Source organism: Aptenodytes forsteri, unplaced genomic scaffold (genome assembly GCF_000699145.1).
Source record: "Aptenodytes forsteri isolate BGI_AS27 unplaced genomic scaffold, ASM69914v1 Scaffold23, whole genome shotgun sequence".
In the NCBI taxonomy this organism is placed as follows: Eukaryota; Metazoa; Chordata; class Aves; order Sphenisciformes; family Spheniscidae; genus Aptenodytes; species Aptenodytes forsteri.
This window is the reverse complement of record NW_008796043.1, coordinates 5,066,970-5,086,414: the sequence shown is the minus strand read 5'-3', so window position 1 is coordinate 5,086,414 and position 19,445 is coordinate 5,066,970. Positions and strand designations below refer to the sequence as shown.

General features: G+C 36.6%; 1 protein-coding gene across 3 annotated transcripts in view; it reads right to left on the bottom strand.

Moving 5' to 3' along the window:
- Positions 1–758: 758 nt before the first annotated feature.
- SS18 (SS18, nBAF chromatin remodeling complex subunit) overlaps positions 759–19,445 on the bottom strand; it is a 41,011-nt gene continuing 22,324 nt past the window's right edge. Inside the window, exons 5-10 of one of the 3 annotated variants that reach the window (XM_009285633.1) lie at positions 11,784–11,951; positions 10,971–11,075; positions 8,685–8,777; positions 7,847–7,969; positions 4,609–4,742; positions 759–2,441 (exon numbers count right to left, since the gene is read on the bottom strand). In XM_009285633.1, coding sequence (XP_009283908.1) covers positions 2,415–2,441; positions 4,609–4,742; positions 7,847–7,969; positions 8,685–8,777; positions 10,971–11,075; positions 11,784–11,951 — 650 coding nt within the window. In that variant the 3' untranslated portion in view covers positions 759–2,414. The remainder of the gene's footprint in view (positions 2,442–4,608; positions 4,743–7,846; positions 7,970–8,684; positions 8,778–10,970; positions 11,076–11,783; positions 11,952–19,445) is intronic. The other 2 variants (XM_019473767.1, XM_019473766.1) reach the window with 2 other exon arrangements.

Genomic DNA, 19,445 nt, shown 5'->3' with positions numbered 1-19,445 from the left:
TTTACTAGTCTCCTTTTGGTTGGATTTTATTTAATAAGGAATACTTACTAAAATGAACCTTGTATCTTGCTATTTCATCCTGGTCCTGTCATGCATTCCTGCTTCTTTTTTGTTTAGGGAAAAGGTTCTTTTTTTAATATCTAATTTTAGTAGAAATACTTTCGCATGGAGCTATCTCCTCTCAAGTTGTTCTTCTGGCATAGTATCAGAGGAATAAGGTAATTTTTGTCACCACCAATTAAAAAGTTTTACGAAACAGGACCGTTATAAAACAATTAAACCTTGCAAATGCAGTAGTCTCTAGGAGGGAAACCCTGGAGGAAATTCTGCTTATTAAAATTGCAATTTTAGTTTCCATTAAAAAGGAGAATAAGACAACAGAAGATGGGCTGGCAAGACAAATTATTTCTTAATGTCAGTTGAGCTTATTTCAAATGAGATAACATATCTACACCAGGTTGGGTTCAATACATTTTTGCCTCCTCAACTCATTTATCTAATTCAGTCATCTTGATTATAGCCTCATGGACCTTCATTTTCAGAGGAAGAATTTCGTAACGAACAACCTACACAACATGCTGATTACTGAACAGTTAATTCTAATTAACTTGGCTATGGCAAGAGAATTTTGATAAAGTCCTAGAATGCAAATACAGTTTGGTTATTCTGGCCAAACTTCTACAAAATAAAAACCCACAGCAGAGTCTCCAGACGAGACAGAGTGATAGGGATCTAATTTAAAGAAACAAATGAGAAAATTAAAATCACAAATAATTTATTCTTCCGTTAGAATTGATGGAGTACAGTTTTAAATAGCAATGAAGTACACAGTGGTAGAAAATTGGCACAGAACCTACAAGCATTTCATTCATAATCATGTTCCTCATGCCATATCTGTTCAAACCTTGATGTGTATTTTCTATCGACTTTAAGAAAATTGTTCTCCCTTTAAAAATGATGAACAAATTGAAAATCTTGTCTTCCATGTATAATGTCATACATATTACGAACACCAGTTGTTTTTCTCCCTCCCCCCGCCCCCCAACATGATCGGAAACTGAAAGAAAAAAAAAAAATTATTTTACTCCTGGACTAATTTTAATTTTGTCCTTTATAGAAGTTGACAGGAATTTTTGAACGCATATATTCCCGCACAACAGAATATCCATTTATCTGATATACAGTTGCAGGACAGTCTCAAAACCAATTTTTTGTGTACTATGCTATTGATCAAGGTGCTGCCTCTATCTCACATGCAACACTATAAGCATTAATGCAGTTCAAAACAAAATTTGGCATTTACCTCATCAACAGGTTTTATATTTGATGTTATAAAACATCCCTTGGTCTCATGTTAACCAATAAGAAAAATGGACACACACAAAAAATGCCCCCTTTCTAAAGGTATTAACTCCCAGTTAGGAAAGTTTAGATAGGTTTTACAAAAGTCTTCTAGGCTATTTTGATACATACAAATTATTCAACTAAAAGTTAAAATACACTTATACAATACAGTCCTGTCCTCCATATTCTTTTTCAAGTTCTTTGCATATTCAAGCCAAGTAAAATTAACACCTGTCATTTTCTTTGTTATTGCAATTATTAAGAGGGATTACAGCTTGCTTATGCAAAGCTGTGACAAAACACTTGAGAAATAAAACCCAAACGTTTATCTTGCTACCCCAAAAATGTTGCAGAAAATTGTCAAACTATGTTAGAAACAATTTTTACAAAAATGCTTCACTCAGAAAAATTGGAAAGCTTAAAAAATTAATCTTTGCACAAGACTATATTATACTGTCCTTAATTATGTTCCCGTTTAGATAACTGGGATTCTTATTCTTTGTACATGAACCTATCAGTGATGTATGATGCTCGCTCTCTTTTTTCCACTGTTATCTTTATTGTACACCATTTCGAGACTTATACAATCAAGCGCTTATCATGCCCCAACCCATTTCTAACAGTAGTGTACTGTCTTGCATATTCACCCCATGAAAAACATAATATACAAAATATTGCTGCTGTAAAAAGTGTGAATTTCCCCTTTCCCCTTACAAAAAAAATCTGTGGAAAAAATATTAAATTCCCATAACCTTCATAAACATACAAAGCTGTTCGCACCTTTCAGTCTGTAACAGTCTATTTGACATACAGTTCTCAACTCACTGCAAATTGTTATGTCACGTATTTTCTGTCCAATATTGCCATCTAGAGTAGAGATGTGAAATCAGTTTCTGAGAATCTACAGTCTTTAACAATTAACCCATAAAGACTGTATACCATAAAACAGCCACAAGATTTTTCCAAAAGCTAGATGGAATGGGAGGTTCTTATCTCAAGAAGATGTCCACAGTGCTGAGGAGACAGTATGGCTGCTAACAGATATTGCCTACCGGAATGTGAGTACTTTTTCACTGCTGATAATTTCCATACTGACCCTAAGAAAGAAATTCAAAATACATAATTAGACCACAAGGCATATTTTCCTGTATTAAAAGCTGAAATCAGAAGACCATCCAAATAAACTAGGATGTTAAAAGGTGGAAACAAATAACATTAAATGATAAACCAGTATGATATACCAATACAGCATTTCATCTCACTAAACATCCTTTGTGTTTTAATGTAAAAGTAAGACTGATGATACAGATTTAAAACCAGGAACCTAATTTGGTCAGAAGAGTATATCTTTCAATTCAATAGACTGCTGTGAAATTTGCAGAACACTGTCAAAAATAAAAGATGGGAATTACTTCCCAGCTAAACTTCGAAAACGATTTCAAAAAGACAAGGTCACCTAAATTCAAAGTAATTTAGGAAACTAACCTGCTTTCAGAGATACCTAAAAATATTCATATATCAAGCATCACAGAATGGACTGATACATGTATCTCAAAAATCAAGGCACACCCCAGTGAACATAAGGAACTAGTCAACATATCCTGTGGGAATCAATTATTCCGTAGATCAAATACATAGAATTATTACTCTTATTGATATTCTCTATTTCTTTTGACAGAACGTCATGTAGTGCAGAGGAGGGCAGAGGTGAAAGCATCCATGCTACATGCTTACCATGATCCTTCACCACAGGGTTCAAGGCTTGCAGAAACAAGTAGCGTGCTACGAAGTGAACATTCTCCAAACTGCCGTCCCACCACCATTCCATGTTAAGTACCATCACGATAAGGCAGTATTTTAAATTCCAGTTTTATGTTGCAATGCCAGTTTTTTCCATTGTACTATGGCAATCAGTCAGGAAGAAGAGTTTCAGAACAGCTGCCAGATGAGAATTTAAGCAGCACAACTGCTATGAGAATGGCTAGTATGAAAGAGAGGTCTTCTATAATTGAGTTTCCCAGTGGAACTTAGATCACACAAACTGGAGGAGTAGAGCCTATCTACAGAGAGGTTATCCATTTCTACTGCAAAGAAAGCTGGAAGAAACTCAGCAAACTGAGATTAAGTTTCCTTGACCCTACATTGGCCACAAGCAAAGCATTTTCCTGTAGCTTATTATTTGCAGGAGGAAGCTGTTAGTTCAGTGCATGAGCATTTTGTTTATCTGTTAAATAATCAGAAGTAATTGCATCTCTGAACTACCACACTGAAAGAGTTTGTTCCTTCTTCCTTGTCTTTTCTAATTTCTGCAGAAAGGAAGCCAACTGTTCTCCTTTTAAAACACAGGCAATTACGGCTATTCACACTTCCAAGGGAAAGTTCTTGAAAGTTCAACTGATCTTCTACTGACATATCAGGATTTTATTTCAACACTAGAACCTCAACTTGATCATAAGGTATATTTAGTTACTCTCCATTTTATTTATGCCGAGGAAAGTAATAGTGTACGTTTTAATGACATTTCTGAACGATTCATATTGCAAAGATTAGATTTTTACAGTTTAGCATCTTCTACAGGAATAAAACCTCTGCTTCATCCTTTAATTAGAAGAGAATTTTTTACAGGAGTCCTCCACTACAACTCCAGCTTAAGAGTTTTGGTGGTTCTTGTTTGTTTTAAACTTATCTTAGTCGTGATAGGAAAGAAGCAGTTGATTTTTCAGGTCACTTCCTTCCCATGTTCAGTGTTCCTTTATACTGCTCAGAGAAAATGTGCGCAAAAATAAGCTTCATGTCTCCCCACACAGCTCTACAGTAGAGGGACTTCATTTGCACACCGGTTCTGCAACTGGAGAGGAGGATTACTGGATTTGTGTTCGTGGAAAATTAATTCAACCATTTTTATTGCAAAGCAGTAATGAAGAATGATCCACCATGAGATATAGGAACCTCACCTTTCATATTAGTCATTCACCATGAGGCTATGAAACAGATCACCTTAATTTTTAAGGTCCAAAAATATTGTCTGGAGTGCCTCACTTTGCCAAATTGCATTAGAACTTTGTAAACTCAGAAGAAAATGACTAATCACACCTCCAGACAAATGATTCTGGGTAACTTACCTGGAAATAAAATCCGTGAGAATTGTATATACATGCCTGAGAGACCACGTCCTCAAATTCATTAGTTTAAATGTTCGCAAGAAACTGAGATTATCAAATGAGCGTGTAAGAATCATAACTTTCTCATCAAATGAAAGAATACCTGGTCATATCCGTAAGGCCTCTGCTGTGGTGGCTGTGGTGGTCCAGGCTGTGTGGGTCTGTATCCCCCATACTGCTGACCTTGTCCTTGTGGATAATTGGGATACTGAGGTCCTGGACCACTCTGGGAGGGGCCTGGAGATCATTAAAATGTAAATGAAAAAAAGAAAAAGAGATTGCTTAAGGTGTTAGGAGGAAGACAACAGTAAAAGCATGGAATTTTACAACTGAGCAGGGCTAAGAAGTATCACTACTGTGCAATTAGGTCTTTTCCTACCTAAAAACATACCAGGGATCAGTGGTCCTCCTCTCACCCTGGAAAGCATCTTAGCTGACAGGGCCTGTGCTCCAACCGCAGAAATGTTTGCCTTTATTTATATATTAATTATTTATTACCAATGCACGTAGTTCCACACATGAGGTCATAGGACAGGGAAGAACAAGGCAAGAAATGACAAATCATAAACATGAGCACTCTCCAGGATTTAGGGATGCACACTCTCCTCCTGCTGTATGCTGCTCCAGATCCAGAACTTTGTAATGCCAGGAGCAGGCAGATGATCAGCTGCATTTAGCATTTGGACCTTTTGAAGAGACTAGAAGCGCTGCACTGCCAGAAAGTCAGTTCCACAGCAGGCACACACCACAGCAGGCAATCATAAATGGGATGTCAGGCAAGCAAGTTACATGCATAAAATGCGAGATGTGACAACCAGTAAATGCTATTGTGGGATGGAAAAAAGCACCCTCTCCTCCATACTCCTCTGGTCATCTTAACTTTCCAGGACAGCGATGCGGGGTGGGGGGGGGGACACCAAAAACCGACAAACAACTTTGGCTCCAGCCTTTTTTGGCTGTAAAAGGAAGCAGTTCTTTTGTCAATACAAACTCTTTCTGTTACTATTCACAGGGACTCAGCCTGTCTACTATTGGAAGCTGCACATTACTGCCATCAGACAGCGCAGACATGTTCCAAACAAAATGAACCTCATCCCCTCCTACCTTGGGAGAGATGGTGTACTGTGTATTTCAGTGACACTCCATATGGATCTTTTGCAGAGGATCTAAGTTAGCTTTTTCACCACCACCCCTTAAAAACTGGCAGAGTCAGGAAGATTTGCAAGACTTCAGAAGTGCTTTGTTTTAAACAAACCAACACCTTCCTCCTCCTCCCCCCAAAGAAACAGATCTGTTCTAGCAATAATGTCATTCAGTGCTGGAGAGGGCTAGTTTTAGCTACAGGCGCTGGACATTAAGATGACATCAGCTGGTAACTCTTTCAGTAATTCTGGATCTATGAGACAGTCAAAAAGACGACCTGGAGAAGAAAAGCTCCATAAGCTATTACCATTCTCCTCAGGCCTCAAATCCCCTTGAACTATGCAGTTTCAGCTTTCTACAGTGGAACAAAACCTTAAAGATTGATAATAATGACTGGGATGCTGATTTATTTTTGCAAATTAGAAAGCAATTAAGTATTAAATTGAGCAAGGATACTACATCCTAAAAAGTGCTGTGTACATCTGACAAATGAAACTTGGTTTTATTTATTCACAGTAATCCTTTATAGTTGAAATCTAAATATTCAGTGACAGATTTTATAAAATAAAAATGGAACTTCAATATCTATTTCTGCTAAAAATAGCAATTGAGAAGTATGCTATTTGGGTTTACAGATTACAGTGGGTAAGTTGCTCCAACAGATTTCTTCATCCCTTTCCTCTAGTATTTCCTTAACCTAAATTTTCAGAGTGAGATTTTATTTCTTTACCTACAAAAATTAGAATAGTGAGCTAGATGGACCTTCACTCTGATCTTCATTCTGTTCCTATGTTACGTTTAGCAGAATACAAGTACAGGAATATAATAATAATGTTATAAGGGGGCTTATAAAAAAGATAGTGGCAAACTTTTTAGCAGGGCTTGTTGCGACAGGACAAGGGGGAATGGCTTTAAACTAAAGGGGGGGAGATTGAGACTAGATCTAAGGAAGAAATTTTTGACACTGAGGGTGGTGAAACACTGGCACAGGTTGCCCAGAGAGGTGGTGGGTGCCCCATCCCTGGAAACATTCAAGGACAGGTTGGACGGGGCTCTGAGCAACCTGATCTAGTTGAAGATGTCCCTGCCCACAGCAGGGGGGTTGGAGTAGATGACCTTTAGAGGTCCCTTCCAACCCAAACTATTCTATGATTCTGTGATTCTATGCTTCTATGATTATTTTAGAACTATCAATTCATCCATAACCTCCAAAAGGAGAAAACTTGCTAAATCTCAGTGGATCTTCTTAAAACTTAACTCTGTCTCAACATAACTGGAATTTAATTAATTGAATCTGGCATTTATCTACATGGCAAACAAGTTAGCCATGTACTTCCTCGCATACCCACAATGCTGAAAGTTTTAGCACTTAAACCTGCAACAAAGCTAAAAGTTAAAATATATGGAATTAGATTTCAGAGATTCTTTCTTCTGAGATAAATATGTACAGCGTTACAATATGCAAGCAAGTAAACCTTACAAGAGCCGTATTTTCAGTATGCTCTTCTGACCTCAAGTTTTCAGAAGTAATGCACAAAAATTACATACTACTACTTTAAGTTTCTCGTGTGGGAGGCTTTCCTTGAATCCAAGGACTATGTTATCTCACTTGTGGCAGAGGATTTCTCATTTCTGCCGTATATCAGAAGGTTTGCACTACTAGTGCAAATTTATAAGACAAGCTCTCTTGAAAGCTACATTGGCAATGCTTATATTCATATTTCCTTATTGATCAGTACAAGCATTTTAAAAGAATGATTCATGTATGTTGGATGAAATTTTAAACTAGTTTTTAAAAGATTTTGTTCTAAATGGCAAATCCAAGGTATGGATACCATTCCTAACCAAATGAAAGGGTATAAATGGCTCTTTGCTATCTTTGTGCCCACCTGTCTGTGTTCACCTACAGAGGACAGAAAATAGCTAATTCTTTCTGGGTCTTTCTAAATTACAGACATCTGTTATAATATTGTCACCTTTGGTTTTCTGTGCTACCACACTGTCCTAGATTGCCAAAAGATCTACTTCCCAAAATACGCTGTCTTCTACACTTTCTTGTTTTGGCTCAGTGAAATTGCGGGCACACAGCTTTTTTGCACAAGCCTGGCCTTTCCACCCAGTAACACAGGGATGGAGTAACATACGAGGATCCCTCTTAGTCTTTTCTGTGATTGCTGTCTGTGTCTTCAGGTTCTTACCATAACCCTGCTGTTGTCCTGGATAGCCTTGTTGGCCTGGATATTGCTGCTGTTGTGGTGGATAACCCTGCTGTTGGGGTGGTCCTTGATATGCATCTTGCTGCTGACCATATTGCGAGTTTCCTGCAAGATGATTGCAAGAAAGCAAAAACTTATAAAGATACCTACTTTATTAGGTTTTTTTTTTCCTTCTAAGATACACAGCCAACAACACAAGAACAAAATGAAAATGCAATACTGATTTCAAAAACTAAACAAAACAAAGAAAACTCAAACCAAACAGAAGGAATTCGGCCAAACAAACTGCAGTTAAAGCCAATTTTGCAAAGTTGAACTGCAGCATTTTCTCTGCCAAACGAGCATTACATTTACTGGAACATCACAGTCATAAGATCATGACTATGCTAAATAAAATTAAAAAAGACAAAATTAAGGACAGCTACAAGAGCACAGACTAGCTACACAAGATCAGCAAGCTGTTTCCTAACGGCACTATAATTATACAAAATATATACACACACAAAAAAATATACAACTGAACCAACAAATTTATGTTTAAACAAAAATTTCCATTGAGGTAAAAAAAAAAAACCTCTAGAGTGTTTTAGTCATTTTACTGTTGTTAGAAATGGCAAATTGTGGTTATATATTTTAGGTGTTTGCAAGAAATTATTCTGAATGCTTCAAGTTCCCTGCAATTTTCAAGACAGCCAGCAACTAGTATTCTACAAGAGCTTTGCATGGGTATAAGTCGTGTTGTGCAAGAATTTTTGTTCCCGTTGCGGGTGGGGGAGGAAAGGGAATGTATGTGCGTATGTGCGTGAAGGTATATAGATACCTCCTTCGTAGTAATGTTGTGAGGAATCCTCATAAGGCCTATCGTAGCCTTGTTCAGGATACGACGGTTGCTGATAACCGTAATCATTATGACCTACATCAATTCGACAAGAGACAGGAAGAAACGTTAATGGCCTCTGAGTGAAAACCCTAAAAATATTTCATTTCTCAGAAAAATGAAAAAAATTTCAACTGGATATACATGAAAAAGAATTTTCAATTGTATTAGCCAAAGATTTATTAATATGATTTCCTTTCATATTGAATTAACATGTGACAGGAAAAAAAAAAAAAGGCTTAATGCAGTAGTTTTAGCAACATCACAGCAAAGGATGGTCTTAACCGTCTGATAATGGGGGGGGGGGGGGGGGGAAGTATTTTATCTTTCACTCAGGAAAAAAAAAGAAAGCATTTAGGCCTTTCACATGTAAATAACCTGAATTAAATTAGAATGAACAAAGAAAGCAATTATCATACTTTGTCTAACACCTGTTCTGCTGATCTCCAATTCAAAAGCATATGCTAAAAGCAGTGTGAAATATAACAAATAAAGCTCAATGAAGTTATGAACCACAGTCTACATTAAATTTTGCTTTTAAGTGACAGAAAAATAATTCTCAAGGTGTTTTCCCTACAAACATACAAACAGTTTTCCTACAAGTCTTAAGAAAACTCTTCCTGTTACATTCCAGTCCTGAGTAGGATCATTACAAATGAACCTTCCTTTTCAGAGACTACAGGTATCTCTGATTAAGAAACCAATACGTGCAGTAAGCACCCCACCTGTTGTTGTTTTTAGATCAAATACGTTTTGTCTTACAGATGACCAAAATATATCTTATTGCTAACTTGGTCAAGAAAACAAGCCAAAATTTTGTTTAAATTTGAAATAAAATTATACAAGTTATATACATTTGGAATAAAATTTTGGAATAAAAAAGGAAAGGAGAAAAATAGTTCTAAAACTAAGTGGTCTTTGTCATTTATTCTGCAACTGTACCATACGTCATTGACTGAATCTAATACAAATACATAGCAATTAACACAAGTCTTATATTCTCTTTACATTCTATATAAGAGTAGTAATGAGGTAATGATAAAGAATGAATCTTTAGAAGGAATAGGTCTTAGAGAAGTAATCTGTGCTGCCACTGAGCTGTCGATGTTAACATCCAATTGCCCTTACTACAGTAAATTGCCTGTAACCATCTAAACTTCATGTATGAAACATAAAAGTTCCAAACTGAAAGCTTAATAATTCTGAGTTAATGCAACTTGTAAAATAACTCTGCACATATATCTCCAAAAATAACATATGTAAGCTTATATAGACATGGCTTGATGTATCTTAAAATCAATTTAATAGAAATTAAAATTCAAACAACTAACTCGTATCCTTTTATTTGCAATGAGTAGTTGCTTTGGCAATTACATAGCTTTGCTTTGTGTACAAAATGTTAACATCTACCACATTCCTTGAACTTCGTTAGATAACAATTAAGTTGCACACACGGTTATCACAGTAGTCATGAGTCAGCATCTTTGTTCTCCCAGTCTCTGCTCAGCCTAAAGACAGGTTAATTGCAACTTTTCTAACTTATAACACAATCCAATAGACTTCAGCACTCTAAATTCCAAGAGGTAGGAGGACAGATTGATGCAATTCCAAGTTATGGTCTTGTCTTGAACGCACTGGGGGGACTTCTAAAGAGGATTCACAATTACAAGCTCCTCAGGGCAGGGACCATTTTATTCCTTTGTAAAAATTAAGCTCAAGGCCCATACCATCCATAGCAGCAATAACACATTTGTGCGACTTACATTAAAACTAAACACTAATTCAAAAAATAGAATATTTACAGAAAAACCACATCTTTTTAACAAGTTTTTCCAGTTCAATAAAATCTTTAATAAAAGGTTATTTCCCCCTCTCTTATTTATAATAAAGTTATGACTGTTTTAATTTATCTCCATTACATTAGATATGCTAAGGAACCCTCCATACTTTTAGATAAACCAATTACAGAATTTTCATTTTGAAATACTAAAACTGTTGTTAAGAGTTTCAAATGGGAGTATTACAAATTACATACTTTGAGTAAGTTGTAAAATTAACTAGTCATAGTAACTTAAACTGTAGTAACAATTCTGAATTTGGAAGGTTTTGTAAGTGTGAGGTATGATATCCAATTACTGTTCTTGCCCCATTCCCTAATTTTGGGCATATGACTACATTAATATTGGGCAGGTATAGAAAATGGGAATTATAACATTTATGAGAGATTACCATCAGGGTAATATTGCTGGTTCATGCCTTCTGGAGGACCTTGTCCACCATGACTGTATTGGTCCCCATAATAGTCTTCCTGGCCTGAGTACTGCTGTGGTGGGCCTGAAAAACCACAACCAGTCAATACGTAAATAACTTGTTTTCTCTGTTATAAAGCCTGCTAATTTCTGATTTTAGTATGAGAAATACTTCTCAAATGTACTCCCCACCCATATCGTTGCATTTCAGACAACATATGTAATCTGGTTTACTTAAAAAAAATAATTAAATATATCTATCTATATATACACACACAGTTGTTTGGCTGCACTAGATTGAGCACATATATATCAAACTTCAGTTTTGAGCTCCTTTTAGGAACATGCGTATAACAGACGAAGGTGTTAAAAATAAAGTTATTCCTTTTCTAAAAGGACTGGGAAAAAAAAAAGCAGCAAGATTGTGGAACGCTGTTCCTTTTTTGTAACTGAACGAATTCAGAAGCAAGCAGGTACTCTGTTCCTTTTCTATACCTATCATTTAAGTATCGAAACAGAATTCCGCATCAGCATATCTGAGATGTGTATTTTTAGATACTTTTTGTCGGAAAGAACTCAAAACATAATAAATACTTGTCTTCACGTTTCATGGTGATACCAGTAATCTGTTGCTGCAAGAACCACTCTTAAGAGGGTAACAAAAAGAGTCTGCAAACAAAGTCTGTGACACCCAACGATTTGATTGAAATTTGGTGTAAGCAAGGAAGTGATTTAAATAGTTTTAAAGATGGTTATTTAAAATCAATGTAAAAACACTGAAGTGAAGTCCTACCTTGCTGTGGCGGCCTGTATGGAGGAATCTGTCTCTGACCCATCATGTGATTTCCTTGGTTAACTTGGCCCATCATTCCCATAGGTGGCTGCTGCCCCTGGTAATGCTGGCCACCTGCTTGTGGCATGTTGTATTGCTGGGAGGGAGGCTGCTGGTGCATCATTGGACCTGTAAAAGGAAAAGCAGCAAATAAGTCTTCTGTAACACATCATTTGTGATTAAATCTTTCAACAAGAACACGGAAAACCCAACCTTTAAAAATGGATCAAAAAAGGGTCTGTATTTCTCGTGCTGACATAAGGATTTGTTGTTTCTGGACTTCTGCAAACGCAGGCGATCGATTCAGTAACCAAGTTACAAAATAGAACTCAGCCTAAATAAGGCTGCTTCCTAGATGATTTTTCTTCAAACTACACAGACATTAGTTTACTCGTATACAAAGATAAGTGAAACACTTTTACCATTTTTGTTGTTTGTTTTAAAAAGCATCTGCAAAGAAAGTGTAGATGAAAACCTGATGGTGAAACTTTGATAAGTCACAGAAAAATTATTTAACATTGTGAACTCCTCGGGACATAGTTTTAATACACATGTAGTTGTTGTTACAGTCCATCAACGAGCCACTTAGCTGTTATAAACAAAATAAACAATTTTATTTAGCCTGTAAAAACAAACCACATGTACCAGTGAGTCAGGCAATCACACAACAGGCAGTATGCAGAAAGGCCCACAGGAATACATGCTCTGCCCACCACGGAAGAGTCCCAAGCAGCCAGTAACAAAAATTCTCTTTCATACTAAGCTGCACTAAGTTTCTATGAGCCACAGGAAGAGACCGGAAGAGATCAAGTACCGTCCACGTTTTATCAACTGAGAAAATCTGGTTAAGGCTGAACTCAGAAATGCAAACTTCAGTAACGAAAACAGACAGTTAAGGAGCACCCTATTGACACCATACAGCAGTGAAAATGATCATTAGGCCATTTCTTTATATGGGATTGCAGGTTAGGTTGATATAACTTTTAACAAAGAACAGCTTCCTAACTTCCTCTGTAGTACCACTTCATATTTTTAATACTGGAGTAACCTTCTGAAGAGGAAAGAGTTGTGACAAGGAGCTTAACTTCTTAAACAATGTATTTTTATGATACATTAATTCAAACCATTTAACACATATTGCACACTTTATAATGGTGAACCCCAAGGCTTATTTTGCCCTTTTTTTTTAAAATTTATTTTATAAACTACAAAGACAAGTAAGTAGTCTCACCAAAACCAAATCAAAAAAAACACCCACCCCCCCCCAGCCACTCCTTAGCCCCATCCCAGGAGAAAAAGGAAGGTATCATCTCATTTTCTGTATGCTAGATTTTGCCATTGCATTTAATATTTTTAAATAACTAGGTGCTGGAGCACAAGCAGAAAGTCCTACATAGAAACTGAAGTACTGGAAAGTTACCTAGATACAGTCAATACCGAAAATGGATTTATATAAGGAAAGGAATACATAGTCACTTAGATCCTGCCTGTGTGGGGTTACGAGAGGAAGTTAAGCCAAATTAATTAATGGTATGAATTCAAAGTGCGTTAGTTAAATCCCATTAAGCCCCTACGTGAGCAGTAAAGTGGCCTTAGTTCTGTTAAGCTTCATTTTCCTCTGAAGATAAATATTGGCCACTCTTAAAATGATCCAGTTATGCTTCTATCCTTCAGCATGGCAGTGTCTGTGTCCCAATTTTAAAGTAAAAAAATTGTTTAAATTGTGATACTGTAATTACTTTTCACTTAGCAAAAATATATTTCATTTTTTGATCTTCTGAACGAGTAGGTAATTTAGATCACTCCATTTCACTTCTCCTCTGTTTGGAGGTACTGAGAAACATTAGGCAGCCTTGGGAAAAAAAAAAACAAATAATAAAAACTTGTTGCCATAATATTCCTAGATCTCAAGAAAGCTCGTTAATTAACAATATTAATATTAGTCACAATACAATGTGATAAAATGTGTTGAGTCCCCATGGTGCAATGTAGAGGTTTTCTGTTTGCTTTTTAAATTAGAACTTCATTAACGCTTTGCAGAGCCACAATGAGAATTCACTATCCTGTATCAGACTGTGTATTGTGTTAATAACAGAGTGCCTGGCTTCCTTCCAGTTTGGTTCACGTCTCTCTCTTATTAAGAAGATACCTAAAAGGAGAACCATGGTCTCTACCGTCTCACGCAACAGAATCATTTTATGCGGTAGTTTTGAGGGGTGAGGGAACTTGAATTTGTTTTTTCCTTTGAAAAAAATCAAGCCTACAATAAAGCTACATTTATTCATCGTATAATACTTAATATAACATAAAACTAACCTAGAAAACCCCTTCACAAAACTTAAGTCAAAAACTTAAGACCATTAGTTCATGATCTAAGACTTTCTAATATTTGTAGCACATTTTTACAGCCCAATTAAAATACAGCTCTTGAATCTCCAATCAGGTCACAACAAGCCACACTCAGTGGAAGTCATGATCTCTTCCAGACTTGGAGATAAGACCTCACACACAGAAGTTCACAAAACTGTGTGCTGCAAGAGAATGCTTACCGCTTTCAAAAACTCTCCTTAGAAACTCTTATTTTTTGGTGAATTTCTAGAACTATTTATTCCAGAGAGAACAAAATATCTGATTTGTACAGAGTCCAAAACAAGTCCAAGAAAATATTATGCAGGACTACCCCTGTAAATATGCAAGTACACAAGCAGACTATTGTCTTTCTAAGAAACTATTTTAACTTTGGTAGTACAAAAGCCCTATAAATGTTTCTGTATATTCAGAAGGCAGCCTTCACATGTCAATATACTCGAAGCGTTCTTGGGATAAAAGTCTGAAGAAAAAGATGCTAAGAAGTAATACTGTAGGTCCTGTGAGAGTGCAAGCAATTTTGGTAGTCATTAAACAGGCATTTGAAAAATGCCCAGTGTAGACCAGAATCAGTCTTATGGAGTAAGTGAATGTATAAAGCAAGCCAGACAATAGGTGAAAACTGAACTGCTCATTGTTCAATTCAATTAAAAAATAGTCTAGATTATCAAGAATACACAACATTTTCCTCAGCTGCTCATTTCAAAGTCTTCTACGCCTACTAAATGAAAAAAACCTGTTCCTGCTCCAGCCAGTGTCTCATAAGGAGGACTCGCATATATGGAAGAAAAGGTATGTGGATTTAAGTAAAAATGGGCTGGTACCTGATCACCTTATAAATGCAGTGACCCGGTGGCAGTCTCCTGACAAGAAATGACTTCAGGAAACTGACAACCTAGTCTTCAGACATGTAAGATGAATAGAGAGAATCAGAAATGCAAACTAGAAGTGGGTCCCAGATAAACCTAACAAATTTGAGACTAGAAGTGCACTGAGGATGAAAGAGCTGCAGAAAAACTTAGCGGTTTAAAAACGTCTTCTTAGCTTTGTCTCTTCTGCTGAAACTCAGATACTGGTGGCAAATGCTCTTAGACGGCAAGAATAACAGCTGGTTGAAACTTCTGAAGAAGCAGAGAAGTGAGGAACCACACTCACAAATGAACTGGTGGCTCTGCTGTTCTGATTAAAGAGCTATGGGAGCAGCGGAGTATAACCAAAAAGCAACAGTACAAGCTATTGTTTCTTCACTCTTCAAAAATACGTTGGTTTTGTTGCTAAGAAGAGGTCTATTCTTTAGGCATTTCACAGTGTGCACTCATATCGATAAAGCAATCAGATATCCACATCTAGAGTATCAGCAAAGTACACCATGCCAGATTTACCATGGTAAAACTCGTCATTGTGTCCACTGTTACATAAACAACAAAATATATACCTAGCAACGCAGCAGTCCTCAGCAAAACTTCTTTGTTGTTTTTCTTCACGTTTACAAAAGAAATGCTTGTTTTTAAACGTAAGTGATGGTGATAACTTTTGCAAGACCTAGCTTAGGAACTCTACCATAGGGTAAATTTAACTTTCAGTTTTCGCAAGATTCTTGACAAAAGCTACAATTCAGATGTACTTGGTCAAATGAACCAAAATCTTAAAGGTGTTTTAACATGAAGGACAGTTTAAACACTAGCTCAAAAGACTTTGAGGATACAAAATTTTTTGCTACTCCTAATGTATGATTTAGGCTGCAAATTAAAGGTAGTAGAAACTTCTCCACACTCGCTTATTCCACAAAGTTCTCATCTCAAACTGAACTGTAATTTCAGGTGTCATTTAAGAAAAAAGTACATAAAAATAGGTCATACAAAAAAATTCCTTAGTTATCAATGTTGCCTTTCCTGTTTTACGCTAGGGAAGAAAGATGAAAGAACAAGCACTGTGGCACCTGTTTATATCTTTGTTTTTTCAAGATAGGAGAACTGCAGTGTCTTCTACAGCTAGACATCCTACAAATCCAGCTACGGCATGATGGCACTTCAGAATGTGGAGGCAATTCTTATTTTTCTTTAATAGGTTAGATGTCCAAAAAAATTGAGACTGCCCTGCTCTGTCCATGACATCATGGCTACTGTAAGCAGTTGAGGTACTGAAACTAACACCCTCTGCTTATATGGGAATGAACAGATGGCAAGACATTCACAAAACGCTGTCGATCTCAGAAATCGTTTTATTTTGATCTGTCATACCCTGAATATGTTTATATTTCAGATAACATTGGATGTTCCTATCTTTATGTTCCGTTATGTGGACAACAAAAGAACAGGAATTCTGCACCTGCCCCATCTCCGCTGTCTCCGTGATCTCTTCATAACTGCTTGTAATTGAAAGAGCTCTGAAACTGTAATGGATTTTTTGTAAGTTTATATAAATGAAACTGTCATTAAAAAAAATCTCAGCACCAGATTCGACAATCGGTCTTCTGCAAATGATTGAGTTAACATGATATTCTCATGTAGAGTTCACATGTTAAAAGTAAACTAGTTCCCCTCCCTCACCCCAAGCAACGTATAAGGCTCATTAAATACAGACTGGAGAGTTTGGCAACTTCGCTTCAAGCACTTCTGCCAAGGGAACAGAATCCCAGCAAAAGAATCCGAGAAACAAAGTTTCTGAGACAGCCAAGCTATGACTTCTTGGTCCTTACTTTTAAAGTATTTGAATTCTACTGTTTATTATCATTCTCTGACTGTGAAAAATCTGTTCAATATAAATAAAAGGAATTTCCATGTAAGTTTCAGGTTCCAGAAAATCATGCTTGCACCTCCCCTCTGAAAAGTCAAAAACTGGCAAGACTTGAAATATTTCATTCAACAGAAGTAGCTTCCCATACAAAAGAAGAAATGCACCCATTAGAAAGGAGTTTCTTCTGCATTCGCTCAGCTCCTGCTGCTTCTTATATTTTCCAAAAAGGTAGCCAATATTCCTTGCAGGTATCCTGGGCTGCTACAGTAGCTTTTTTAATCAAGAGTCATCTACAGAATCTTCCACTTAAAGCATTCTGCTTCTAAGTCCAAAATGACTAAAATTCTTTTAACTGGACTGACTATATAAAAACAATACCGTGAAAATTTTGCTTCTCATTTAAGATATTCCTCTGGCTAGCATTTTATAAACTAGTGTAAATCAATAATGACTACAAAGTGGAGACAGAAAGTAAATCCAACAATGGGTTCTGTTACTAGGCATTTTATTTCTGAATTAGCACTTTTTCATTTTTTCTTACTAACACCATCTGCCTCAAAATGTGTATGTACAGCAAGATGTTTTGCTAGAAAACGCACATAAAAAATTGTGCTAAACCCACCCAAAAGTTAGATCAAACCTTTCTGCGTGTTATGGTGTCTTTATCTACATTACATGATAGCATGCTTTTTTTTTCCTCATTCAGGACACAGTAGATATTATTCACTGAAAAGCTATTTCAATACTTTGTTTCCTCCTAATTGTTCATGTGAGATGCCATGCCTAGTCAAACACTGAAGACAGAATTATTAATTTACTCATGGGTTTTCTTATGGCACTCGTAACTAAAATGTCCAAATCCTCATAATGAATATACTTTCACAACACTCCTGTGAAATCAGATGGTATTATAATCTTACCATCAGATTCATTCCTCTACAGATGGGGAACTCATGCAGGGAAAGATTAAGGTCAAAAACATCTACTAATTTTTAACAGCCAACTTGAGATGCTAAGACCTTATCTTGCAGAATATTTAGCATTGTATTTAGCTAGTGCTGTTACTAACCGACAGACATAGTAGGATCTCTCATGCTCCATATGGATCACCCCTTTGTAAGAAACAATGCATGCTCAGGGGCTCACAAATGCCTCCTGACAACAATACTGAGGTTCAGAAAATTTTGGTTCATTTCTGTTTCTGAATGGCAGTACACACTACCAATTAAGAAATCTTCAAGTCACAATCTGTTTATTCCCTTTTTGTTAAACTGCATCTCAATGCATTTCCTAGCGGCTCATTCTTGTTTCTTCACTTAGATGAGAAGCCTGCAGTGTCCGTGCTTGGCTGAGACCCTCTGCCCAGCTAGACTGGATCTTGGCTACCTATCTAAATCTCTCATGGTCTCACAGATTTCTCTGCCATTCTCTCCCCTGCTGTCTTGGAGTCACAAGAGAGGGAAGATACAAAAATATTTCCTCTAATTTGTCACCAAATCAATACAAATGCAACAACTAAGAGCAGAAAATGGAGGAAATGTAGTAAGTAGACCCGACTGGGAATATTCTTAGGTCAAAAACCTTACCTACCAATACATAACAAACATGCACATCTTCAGACCTAAAGACTTCTTTCCCCACAGATATTTAAAATTTGACTAATTTGGGACAATATTTTCACTGAAACAGCAAATAGCACCTTGCTGGCATAACCGACAAGTTTCAAAGCCTTGCTCTAAAGCAAGGGGCACCTGCACTCCTACATTTACATATGAAGTGCTCTATTTACTAATGTTTTTGTGAGACATTGAAATATTTTAAAGAATGTAATTTTTCACCCCACTGTCAGAAATGGCTCTCCACTTCTGTGAAACTTCTGCAAAAAAAAAAAATCAGCCTTGAAGCAGACATTTGGAATGGAAAAAGTCTCAGCCTAAAGGGTCAAAATTTGACAAAATTAGAATTACCCAATGTGAAAGCTTACTGTGGCCCTAAGCGCAGGCAATCGTACCAGCTCCTGCTCTAACTAGAAATTTTGCTCTTGTTCTTGAACATATAATTTGGTTAGATACTGCTTTATCCTTTATTCCCCAAAGCCATTTCAGTACTATTATTTGTTCAGAACAGAAACCTTTTAAGTATCTTTTTGCCTAATTTCTATTGAGCAATTTTCACGTTTGACAGAGTACTGAAAATACAGCAGGGTAATGAGGAACGTTACTTTGAGATGGAATAATCACTAGTCCTAAATTGTAAGCCAGTCATACAAAGTAAGTTGTTTTCTGTGGAGCAACTTGGTGGATGGCTCCCTCACACATACTGATACGTATTTATTGCTAACTCTCTGCAACTAAGAAATTTCAACTGAGCATGCACAGGACTTTTCTAAAGCATCTTACAACATTTGTAAAATTAATCCATTGTGTATTGCCCAGAATACACAGATAACTTGCCAGTTCAGAGAGACAGTCGAAACTATCCCACTTGTGATGGTTTCTTCTGTTACGTGCCTATCTTTTG